Genomic DNA, 11,694 nt, shown 5'->3' on the forward strand with positions numbered 1-11,694 from the left:
TGGGGAGGGGAATTTTACACTGTCTGAAGGGTCTTTGGTGGTTTATGACCCCTTTTAAGGCATGACCCTGCCTCTCACTTCAGCAGTTAAGCCAGTTATGTCCCAGAAAGGACAAAAGCCTTCAGCCCCAAGTGGGTGAATGTTCCTCACCCTTCTTTGTGGCCAGGGGAGGACATTGGCACAAAAACAAACACCACGGTCTGTATGGCCTTCTCCCTAACGTGGCTCAACCCCCAGAGCCTCCGGTGCTGGGTGTGCACCCCTCTGGCTCGAGTAGATCAGGTTTCACCACCACGGCCCCAGAAGGTCTGGTCCTCACCCCGGAGCTGGTACAGCAGAGCACGGGGTGCCTCCAAAACGGAGCCAAGAACCAAGAACAGCTCAGACTCTCTCACACAGATGGACTTCGTAACACAGTGGAGATTTAGGCTAATGCACTCTCCTGGGCATTATTGTTTGAAGGATTTCTTTCAGTAGATGTTTCTGAACCCCCCAAAATTCGCCTTTGTGAGCAGGTATTGGAACAAGCAGCAAGAAGTACGAATAGGTTCAAACCCGGCCGTTGTTATCTGAGGTCTAATGACACTGAATGACACTGATGATTGGACTGGGTGGTTTTGAAGGTCTCATCTAACCCCGACGCTTCTGTTGGGAGAGTTTGGTGGTGCTGCTGTACCTTACACCAACTCCTTGCCTTCCCTTGTGCACAAGTGAACAAGTACACGAAGGAAAGGCAAAACAGGGCAAGGCAAAGCAGGGCAAGGCAGAGCAGGGCGCGACCCCCGCGGGTGCTGCCGGGGTCCATCCGGGGAGGGGCGGCGCGGTGCGGGGGCGGCGCTGCCTCCCTTCCTACCCCGGCCCGGACCGCAGGAGCGGCCAGAACGGCGGGAAAGCACGGGAGGAGCGGCGGGATGGACGAGAAGGTGAGCGCTGCCGGGGCGGCGGGGATCCGAGCCCCCGGCCCCGGCAGGGAGCTGGTCCCGGTCCCGGCTCCGGCCCGGCTGGGAGCGCAGGCAGGGCTGCTCCCGACCCCGACCCTGGCCCCGACCCCAGCCCCAGAGCGGAGCCGCCGCGCCCGGGGTCAGCCCCGTTAGCCCCGGGGCCGTGCCAGCAGAGCCCGTCCTGCCTCCCCACACAGCCCAGGCACCCTCGGGCCGGTTCCCGGAGCTGGGATCCGCCGCGGGACCGGGCCACGAGGCTCCGAGGACGGAACGCGCCTGGGTTTATCCCGCTGTGAGCACGTGTTCCCCCAGTGGGGATTCCCACCCGCGTCCGAAGTTGGTTTTTATTCTTCATAAAAGATGAAATCCCTTGGAGGTGGAGAGGTGCCACCACCTCGTGGCATTCACTATTAGCTGGTGATCTTTTATCACTGTTTATCGCTATTTATCACTATTTGCTGGTGATCTTTTATCTCCATCCTTTCCCGTTGAGGTATCCGAAAAGGGCCAGTTCCTAATGCTGATAAGGAAGGTCGAAACTGATGTTTCAGTTCGTATAAATCACTTGTTACTGAGTTTATTTTGTTTGCTAGGACAGCCACGGTGCTTAATGCACCCTGCTCTGTCCCCACGACAGCTCCTACCCCGATGGGTTTGGAGGATCGGGATCCGGCCATGCCACCGTGCCGACCACATGGACTAGACAGAAATGGCAGGTTTAATTGCAGAGATATTAACCTCCATTGATAATTCCGCTGCTTTGAGGACCATAAAGGATTAAATAGGACTTGTTTTGGCTGGTGTATTTGACGGCATAGCTTCCAATTTTAGAAATTTGTGGTGATCAGATTTCCCAGGAGCCTGGGAGGTAGTGGAATGCATTGTGAGATTTAAATTCGTTTTTGTTGAGGCAGTATGCATTACTCACTTACAGCTGTGATACATATCTCCACCAAAACTTCCCTTTCATATTTTGTGTCAGTATTGGAAGCTGAGTAAATAAATTTCTCCCTTTTTGGCTGAAAGTTGTGCTTCACATATTACGCCTGTATTTCCGTCTGCCAAATTCATGTTATTCGGCTGAGCTCCTAAATTCGTACCATTATCAATGCTAATTGTACAAATTTAGGAGAATTATTAGCATTGCTAATTATTCATTAGCAATGATCATCGAAATGCATTCAGGCTTAGGCATGGTTACAGCCATTAGCACAGTGACCATTACAGATGGAGAAAGTGAAGGTTTCCATCCGGGGGGGTCAGGTTTGGTGATTTGTGTGCTCAGTCTGGTTCATTCTGGTGCTGATTCCTTCTGTGAGGAGAATAAGCGTTCCTTCAATGGATAACTTGATTTTCAGTGGAGACATGCTGGCATCATTTCCAGTATCATTTTGTGAAAAAGTAAAATAATACAAGTCTCGTCGGGGTTTGCCCGGACAGGTTATTATCCCGTTAAAAACAGGGAAAAGCCACGGTGCACTAATTGTTTTGTACTTTTTGGAGACACTGCTATCTGTAGATTCCCAAGTGAGTGTGCCCCGAGGTTTAGTTAGTCTCAGGCATTGTTCTGTGCTACTTTTACCGTAACACTTTGTCCTGATTGATTGTAAAGCTGTCAGATTCCCCTTGAATGGAAGGTGGAGCACCTTATTAAGGTTTGCATAAAATGCACACTGAGGTCACAGCGATTATTTACCCTGAGTTTTTCCCTCAGCCTTGTGTGGCTTCGGGCTCTTTTTCAATAGGCCATTAACCCATTCTGTGCCTCCATTTGACTGGGGTAGTATGGGCTATGAAAAACCCATAGAATTCTGCCTTTTTGGCCCATTGTACCTACTTACATGGAAAATGTGAGCTCGTTTCACTGCTTAGACTAGAGATAAAAGTCCCTTTTCCCATTCAGAACATCTCTGTTCTGTCTCCTGAAATGCAGTCCAGCTAAGCAGTGAAGATGTTCAATAACACATAATCACAGAATGATTCTATGCAGTGCTTTTATTGAAGAGCTCTGGGTGTCAGAGGCACAGACCCAAATCTGACTCCCAACATGGGTTCAGGATGAACACGTTTTTATACCTTTATCATTGTATAACTACATATTCATTATTAAACTTATATTGTTCTATTGGATACATTGATTTCATCCAAGCATGGATTTTGTAATTTCAATCAAACCCCCCAAACATCGTTTCTCATGATTCTTGTTATGATTAAACAATAATTATATCCAATTACCAAACAATCATCACATCTAACAATCATGCAATTTATCATAGTCATCAAATGATTATACAGGTGCAGCCTAACATTTTCCCAGGGCTTACCAGGCCTATCCTTCCTTTCCAACTCCCCTGAATATTCCATGATTTTGGAAACATTTTATCCCTATACTATCAAAGGTACCCTTGGTCAGTGCCAGTTTGAAGCAAGTTACCTTTATTGCCATGCTGGGAAAAGCCCCATCCTGCTGTGACAGGATTGTGGGGTGTACTGCTCCTGTTGGAAATCATACAGCTTTTACATTTTCTTGCTAACTTTAGTCAGGAGTTTCTTTCACCTTTGCCCCAGGGGAGGATAATTGCAATTTTTGGAATTCTTGAAAATAACACTTTATTAGATAATTCTTTCCACCTCTGTTTTCTCAATGGGCGAACTGTAATCCTAGTTCTTGGGAATGGTCAATTAGTCTGACATTGCACATAGAATTCGTGGTATCCCCATGAAAATTACTTCATCCCACGTCTCACCCATATTACTGAGTTGTGGGATGGAGTGAATTTCGTGGTGATACCAGAAATGCACACAATTAGTGTTCCACAGGTGGGGATTTCCCCATGTTCTGAAATTTCAGTAGCACACCTCGACAATTGTTCGTTAATGGCTATGTCTTTTCTAATTTCATCTGTAATTTCAGTAGCACACCTTGACAATTGTTCATTAAAGGCTGTGTCTTGTCTAATTTCATCTCGTTTTGTAACAAGACCAAGGATTTGGCCAATCTTCAGGAGATGCAGTTAATTTTCTAATCTGTGCAATGTCAGGAGCACTTGGAGCCCGTGTAAGCATTAGCTAAACTTTTTCCTCCAACTTTTGTTTTCCTTTTTGTCCTCCTGTAACTGTCTCTGCAGCTGTTCTATTTTCAAGGACAGTAATAATAACTCAGCTGCTTTCCAGTTCAGTGGTCAGTTCTTGTTTCTCTTTAATATTTTCTCTTCTGTGCTGGCAGGCAACCTTCCACCATCCCAGGCTGCTCCAAGCCCCATCCAACCTGGCCTTGAACACTTCCATAGGTGGGGCAGCCACGGCTTCCCTGGGCAACCTGTGCCAGGGCCTCACCACCTTCACAGGGATGATTTTCTTCCCAATATTCAATGTAACCCAGTGTCTTTCCCTTTAAAGCTGTCTTGATGCAGTGGGTCACCTTGGCTCTGTGCTCCAGCTCCCTCTTGCAGCACCAGGCAACTGGTCCCTGTGTTTTGGCTTTCCAAGCCCTTGCAGAGCTGTAGGAAACTGGTTTTTGGGCTCTAACAGAGTTGCTGGGCTTTGTGTCAGGTGGAGCAGGCTTGGACAGTCCTTGGGATGGGAGTGTTGGGAGGCTCCTCAGGTTCCCTGAGAGCAGAGGAGTTTGTTTGCCCCTCCAAGTGCTGGCCAGCACTGGATCTTGTGGTTCCCTCATGGGGTTGGGATGCTCCCAGCTGGGAGGCTGAAAGCTCTTTGCTCACAAATCACCAGCACCATCTCCTCCTTCAGACATGGAAGAACAAAATCAACGAGGCCAACAAGATGGCCCTGCTGGCCTGGGAGAAGGAGATGGGCATCGAGCTGGTGCAGATCAACGGGCAGAGGCGCTACGGGGGCCCTCCCCCAGGTACGGCAGAGTGGGGCCGGGAGGGGACTCACCCTTGTTAAAAATAGGTTAGAAACTGCTGTCAAATAGTTGATAATTGTTAAGCATGTACTATAGTTTGGTTATGGTAAAAGGAGTTAAAGAGTAGTTATAAGAAAAACGGTACTCAAGATACCATAACACACCTCAGTAAAGTGCACCACAAACCAGCCTGGACAGAACTGTAATGGCCAATCAAGGCCTTAAACCTTCGTGCAAATGAAGGATCCCAATAGAAACCAATCCAAAGGGACAAAAAACAGGATTAAAAAGGGGCTTCTGACCCAGGGAAGGAGGGTGCTGCTGAACCTGTGTCACACACACACATTTTATGAAAAATCCTTTCCTTAGGATTTTTTCTCCTGAGAAGCCTCAGGAACAAAATGTAAACAATGGTTATCTGCTGTTGTAGAATGCAACAGGTGGATCTGTAATTGGTGTCTTGTGGTTGTTTCTAATTAATGGCCAATCACAGTCAGCTGGCTTGGACTGTCTGTCCAAGCCACAAGCCTTTGTTATCATTCCTCATTTTCTATTCTTAGCTAGCCTTCTGATGAAATCCTTTCTTCTATTCTTTTAGTATAGTTTTAATATAATATATATATCATAAAATAATAAATCAAGCCTTCTGAAGCATGGAGTCAGGATGAGGGGAGAGACGAGGATGTAAGACCCCTGTGAACACGGTCACATACCTGAAACATCAGGGCCATTGCTGCCAGCACTGCAGCATCCTCGAGGGAATGCTCCTGCTTGACCCGTGGGCCCCCACGCTTTAGGCCTTTACTTTTTTATTACAATAAATGCTGAAATCACTGTAGTACTGGGAGTGTGGTCCCGTTTTCACAGCTGCGGTCACAGTGTCCCCGTGTCCCCGCAGGCTGGGTGGGCGGCCCGCCGCCGGCCGGCACCGAGGTGTACATCGCCAGGCTGCCGCAGGACATCTACGAGGACACGCTGCTGCCGCTGTTCGGGAGCGTGGGGCGGCTCTACGAGTTCCGCCTGATGATGACGTTCAGCGGGATGAACCGCGGCTTCGCCTACGCCCGCTACGCGTCCCGGCAGGACGCGCGCAGCGCCATCGCCACCTTCCACCGCTTCCAGCTGCGCCGCGGCTGCGCCATCGTCGTCTGCTGGAGCACGCAGAAGCGCGAGCTGCTCGTCAGCGGCCTGGGCGCCTCGGTGAGCCAGCGGGAGCTGGAGGCCACGCTGCAGAGGGTCACCGAGGGCATCTGTAGTGTCACCCTGCACGCCAGCCCCTCCCAGAAACAGGCCAAGCTCGCAGTGCTGAAGTACAGGTCGCACCAGGCTGCTGCCCTGGCCAAGAAAACTCTGATGGAAGGTGAGTGGTGCTCAGGGATGCTGGTTGGGCTGGGCTTCCCACTCCTAGATTTGGCTGTAAGGTGACTTCAGCCTTGAGACACCCCTTGCTCTCTCCCTGTGTCCTGTGGGATGCCAGCTGCCCATGGGGCCATTGATTTTCAGCAGTCCTGGTGGGGGGGTGAAGGGGCTGCTCAGAGCAGGAGCATCAGCAGTTCAGAGCACCCAGAACATTAACCAAGTCATTAAATCTTTCCAGTGGAGCTGCCCAACCCCTCAGTGTCCCTTAAACACTCCTGATAGAGCTGCTCAGTCCCTCTGAGCCCTGTCCCATGGCTGCAATGCCCTGATGGGACACACTTCCCAGACATCCAACCAGTACCTCCAAAGTCTTGGTTTGTACCCATTCCTGCCCCAGCTGAGGAGCATTTGGCTTTGATACCTGTTCACCTTGACTCTAAAATCAAGCTGCTCCTAAAATTCTGGAGATGGATGGGATGGGATGGGATGGGATGGGATGGGATGGGATGGGATGGGATGATGCTGGAGAGTAGGTGAGCATCTCCTGTCTCCTAGGGACCCTGAGGCTCGGGAAAGCAAAGCTGATGGTGGAATGGCTGAATCCCCAGCTGAAGCAGAAGCTGCAGCTCTGTGAGGAGGAGCCACCGTCCAGCTGGGTGCAGGGAGGTGAGAGCCCAGCAGTGCCCCCGCCTCTGTCACTGCAGAACGTGCTGGACTGCCTGAACGCGCTGTGCTGGAAGCATCACCTGAGGACACCCCTGATCAGGACCAAGTGTGTCCAGGTGAACCCCAACGGGTGGCAGCGCTTCTGGTACCAGGTGGCCATCCCGGGGTCCCACGTGCCCGTCAGTGGCTTCATGTGGATCTCACCAGACAGGCAGGGCCAGAGCGAGCCCGAGAAGGCCAAGGTGGTGGCAGCCCTGCACCTTCTGCGGGTGTTGGCTGAGTCCTTGGTGAGTCCTTGCACAGCCTTTCCCAAAGTCCTGAAGGGTCCCCTGGGAAGGTGGAGCTGTGGCACTTCTGGGCAGGGTGGGATGGGGAAGGGAGGGACCCAGGCTGGCTGGCAGGGCTGAACACTGTCAGCTCTGAGCTGAGGATCTCTGATTTAAGCACAGGATGCAAGAGGAGGGGGTTTGGGGCTTAGGGCAGAGCCTGACCTTTCTCTCTCCCCTGCAGGGTGCCAGCTGAAGTAGCAGCTGCTCTGCCACAGCCACGGCTGAGCCCCAGCCCTGCTGGGCTCCTGGCCCTGTTCCAGCATTCCTTGGAGTTGTTTGCATCAGTTTTGAGAGCTGGCTCTGGAGGATAAGGGCTGCTGTCCTGTTCCACGGCAGCCACCACGTCCCCGGGCAGCCCTTGAGTTGGTTCTAGTTTTGGGTTGTTGGTTTTCCTGTTGCCGAGTTTGGTTCTGTTAAGCTGGTTGGTGTGGTGTTGGAGGGCAGATCCTGGAGAAGCAGCAGCAGCTCTGGGAGGGGCTGTGCCAGGCCTGGATGCCAGTGTGATGGAGGGAATTCCTCCACTGGCAGTCCTGAGGAGCAGCCTCAGGGGAGAACAAGGCCAGCACAGAGAGTGTCCCAGGGGTCACAGATGTTCTGTGAGCTGGTGGAGCTGCTGTGTGGGGAGAGGAGTGCCCTTAACCTGTTTGCATAGTGAAGAAGCAGCTGTGGAGTTGGCAGCTGTCCATGAATGATTCCTCAGCAGTGGCACATCTGGCCACGTGCTGTTCTTTTGGCATTAAAGAGTTCTGGAGAGCACCAGCTCAGTCATGTCATCTTTTCCTCTTGCAGCCTCAGCTCCCTGCCTGTCCACTGCACCTCAGTGCTCTCCCCACACACCAGGAAAGGGACAGGCTGGGATCTGGAGCCTTCAGAGCCTGGTGGGCCCATTGTGTGGGAAGCAGCATTCCCTAACACCTTGATCTTTGTTGTCTTCTACTCACTGGGCTCTTTCTCACCAGCTTTTGATACTCCTCAGGCTCCTCCAAGTGCCTCCTGATGTCCTCCATGTTTTTTTGTGGTCCTCTGGGATATCTGGGAGCACGTTGTTAGAGGTTTCTCCTTTTGTTTTTCTCTGTCTTAGGGAATTTCCCCCTGTTTTTGTTGCTAAGGAACAATAACCATTCCAAGGGAGGCTCCTGCCTTCCTTACAGACACCTGCCTTTCAAACCAGGACACCCCTTTATGCTCTCCAGGGACTTCAGGTGTCTCAGTTTTGTTGATTGCCCACCTCCAGCTCCAGGAATGAACCCCTGGGGGCTGCAGCTGGTGCTCCAAGGGCTCCCAGGCAGTGCTGGGAATCCACTGGGGGATGTGAGCCACAGCCAGGAGTAGAAATGCTGGAACTGTACCAGATCAGATCCTCCCTGTTCCCCAGCAGGTGCAGGCCATGGCTGACACTGTTCCAGGCCCTGCTGCCCACTCTGCCCATCCCAGGGAGGGATCCCTGTCCCTCTCCCTGTCCCTGCCCATGGCACTCTGTGACCCACCAAGTCCCTTTGGCAGCACCCAAGTCCCATCCCTCTTCTTTTGGAGATCCCCAGGATCCTCCAAGAGCCTTGGGGTGCACTCTTTAGGTTCTTCCTTGCGCTCCCTGGAAGTCTGTCTGTCCCTCCTGGGCACACCAGGACTCCTTGCCTTATGAGGATGAACCATCAGCACAAGGTGCTGGGAAGTGAAAGGCACTGAGTTTATTTCTAACAGAGCTAAAGTCTTAATTAATTAATTAATTAACAAAGGGTAATTGACCTGCTGGGACAGGGATCCTTCAGAGCCTGGCGGGCCCAGGCCTGGGAGGCTCCAGCCTCCCCCCCATCCCAAAACGACCCCCAAATTCATCCACAAACCCCAGCATTACCCCCTCCCCTGCATCCCTCACCACAGACCCCAACCCTCAGAGTCCCCCCCTCATCCACAGAGCCCCCCAGCCATGTTCCCCCATACCTGAGTGTCCCCCCCCATCCACAGAGCTCCCCAGCCCTGTTCCCCACCTCAGGGCCCCTCCCCATCCGTCACGGACCGCTCCCAGTCCCTCTGGCCCCAGCCACGTGCCCCCACCCCCAAAGGGCTCCCCCGCTCCAGGACCCTCAGCCGCCCATCCCCAGCCTGTACCCCCAGCGCGGGGCCCCCTGACCCCTATAACCGGTGTCCCCTGAGGGACCCCCGCCTGCGCCGAAACGCGCTGCCCCTTTAAGACCGCGCCTACAGCCCAGCTTGAGTGGCAGCCCTAGGAGCCAATCAGAACGCCAGCGTCCTGCCCACCGACGGTGGCAGCAATACGGTGAGCTCACGCCCCGTAGGCGGGCACTCCCAGGGGCTGCGACTCTGATTGGCCGCGCCCCGCGAGAAGGACGGGCACAGCCCCCTTCCGCGCCAGGCGGGGCGGCAGTGCTGAGGGGAAGGCGCCCCGGCCCCGCTCAGTCGCTGTCGCTGCTGTCACCGTCCTCCGCCGCCGCCGCCTCCGGCTCGGCCTCGTCCCGCAGGTCAGCGAAGAAATCCTCCCCGCTGCCCAGCGCCTTGCTGCTGAGGGCGCGCAGCGGCCCGCCCTTCTTCTTCTTCCGCCGGTAATCATCGACCACCATGGAGCCAAGCGCCGACACGTCCCAGAACTTCACCTTCTGGTCGTGGCCGCTGCTGGCCAGGAGTTTCCCGTCCGCCGCCACGGCCAGCTGCTCGATGGGCTCGCCCAGGTGCTGCCCCACGCAGCCCAGCACGCGGTTCGGCAGCACGTTCACCGCCCTGGGCACGGCACGGGGCACTGAGGGCCCTGCAGCACCCGGGGACGCCGCCTGCCGCCTGTCCTTTGAGCTGGGCAAGGCTGATCCCGTCCCACATCCTCCTCCTTCCACCCCAGCCCATCCCACACCTCTCCTTCCACATCCCATCCCGTTCCATCCCACGTCATCCCATCCTCCACAATTCCCTGTCACGCCATCTCCAGCCCATCTCCCCCTTCCTATCCCACCACTCTCCCCTCTCTCTTCCATCTCACCCCCCACAATCCCTCCAGCTCCCACGCCCTCTCCATTCCCCATCCCACAGCTCCCCATCCCTCCCAGCTCTCCCCCTGACCTGATGACTCCGTCCAGGGACCCCACGCACACGATGCTGTCCGTGATGGGCACCATGCAGTCAATGGTCTCTGCCCTGAGTGCAAAGCGGTCACTGGCAGCCCCAAAGCCGTCCCAGTTGAAGAGGTAGATGGTGCCTTCGCTAGAGCCACACGCCACCTTCCTCCCTCTCTAGGCAAAAGGGAGGGCAGTGAGGCAGATGTAGAGCAAAAAAAAGAGCGAGGACAGGAGGCTGTGGGATGCTGCTGCATGCTGGGGAGCAGTGCCAACCTTCATCAGCACCACAGAGGTCAGGTCGCCGTTCTGCGGCTCCGAGAGCAGCTCAAAGCGCCGTCTCTTCACGTTGAAGACACCCAGGGTGCCATCACCACTGTGGGACGTGGAAAGGACACACTGTGAGCACGGGACATGGCACAGGGCACTCCTGCCATGGAGCCCGACCCCACGAAGCCCCTCCGGTACCTGGCTGTCAGCAGGATCTTCCCGTTGCCATCCACAGCCATGGCACTGATGTACTCCTCTTGCTGCCGTGCCTCCAGGATGGCGCTGCCCCTGCGCAGGTCCCACACCTTCACCGCCCCGCTGTCGTCACCCGTGGCGAAGATGTGGTTGTCGATGGGCAGCACGCAGTTGAGAGCTGCTCTGCAGAGACCCCGGCCCACGGTCACGGCTCCCGGGGCAGCGCTGCGGGGCTGCGTGGCCGTGCCGCGGGACGGAAGGGGACAATGGGACAATGCCCCCACCGTTGTGCTCAGAATGAGCACGGACTTACTCGTGGGCCTTGGGGAAGCGAGTCTCCAGCCGTCCCTCCTCCGTTGTCAGAATGTGGATGGACTTATCCTTGGACACGGTGAAAAGCTCTGGAGAGCCGCCTTAGTGCCCCCCGCCCGGCGTCCCCCGGTGCCACCCCACAGCCCCCGCACTCACTCTGCCCGTCCTGGGAGAACACCGCGTCCCGGCACGACTTGAGGTGATGTCCCGAGGACCAGAGCTGCCGGTTCTCCCCCTCGGTGCAGGAGTACGAGTACCTGCCGGCACGAGAGTGCTCGCCGGGACTGCGGGGGGCCGGGGAGCCCCGCTCAGCGTGTCCCAGCCCCGGCCCCTGCACTCACAGGTACACATCGCCGTCCACGTCCCCCGCGGCCAGCAGCGGCCGCTCCGGGTGCAGCGCGATGGCGTTGGCCGTGGCCTCCAGACAGATGTCCTCGGGCGTGTCCCGCACCCGCGGCTCCCGCGCCGCCGGCTCCGGCGACTCCTGGGGCTCCTGGGGACAGCGGGGCCGTGGGACCGGGCCCGGGGGCTCCGGGCTCCCGCAGCCCCACGCGTGCTCACCTCCTCCATGGCGGCCGCCATAGCGCCCTGCTCATTTGCATGGCCACGCCTTTACATTTACATATTCCCCGCCCCTTGTTTACATGGCACCGCCCGCCCGCGCCTCTCAGCGCTGCGGGACCGGCCCGGCT

General features: G+C 55.3%; 2 protein-coding genes across 2 annotated transcripts; one reads left to right on the forward strand and one right to left on the reverse strand.

Moving 5' to 3' along the window:
* Nucleotides 1-911: 911 nt before the first annotated feature.
* On the forward strand, nucleotides 912-9,354 carry DND1 (DND microRNA-mediated repression inhibitor 1). The gene is made up of 5 exons (XM_054288269.1): nucleotides 912-923; nucleotides 4,692-4,809; nucleotides 5,708-6,169; nucleotides 6,724-7,121; nucleotides 9,157-9,354. Exons 1-5 carry the CDS (start codon nucleotides 912-914, stop codon nucleotides 9,352-9,354), a joined length of 1,188 nt encoding a protein of 395 aa, XP_054144244.1.
* Nucleotides 9,355-9,577: 223 nt separating this feature from the next.
* On the reverse strand, nucleotides 9,578-11,587 carry WDR55 (WD repeat domain 55). The gene is made up of 8 exons (XM_054288036.1): nucleotides 11,564-11,587; nucleotides 11,344-11,495; nucleotides 11,159-11,259; nucleotides 11,004-11,091; nucleotides 10,694-10,873; nucleotides 10,502-10,601; nucleotides 10,233-10,402; nucleotides 9,578-9,899 (listed from the first exon to the last, which is right to left on the reverse strand). Exons 1-8 carry the CDS (start codon nucleotides 11,582-11,584, stop codon nucleotides 9,578-9,580), a joined length of 1,134 nt encoding a protein of 377 aa, XP_054144011.1. The 5' UTR covers nucleotides 11,585-11,587.
* Between the last annotated feature and the right edge of the window lie 107 nt (nucleotides 11,588-11,694).

Source organism: Melozone crissalis, unplaced genomic scaffold (assembly GCF_028551555.1).
Source record: "Melozone crissalis strain CALT ecotype California unplaced genomic scaffold, PUWL_Pcris_2 ptg000061l_1, whole genome shotgun sequence".
In the NCBI taxonomy this organism is placed as follows: domain Eukaryota; kingdom Metazoa; phylum Chordata; class Aves; order Passeriformes; family Passerellidae; genus Melozone; species Melozone crissalis.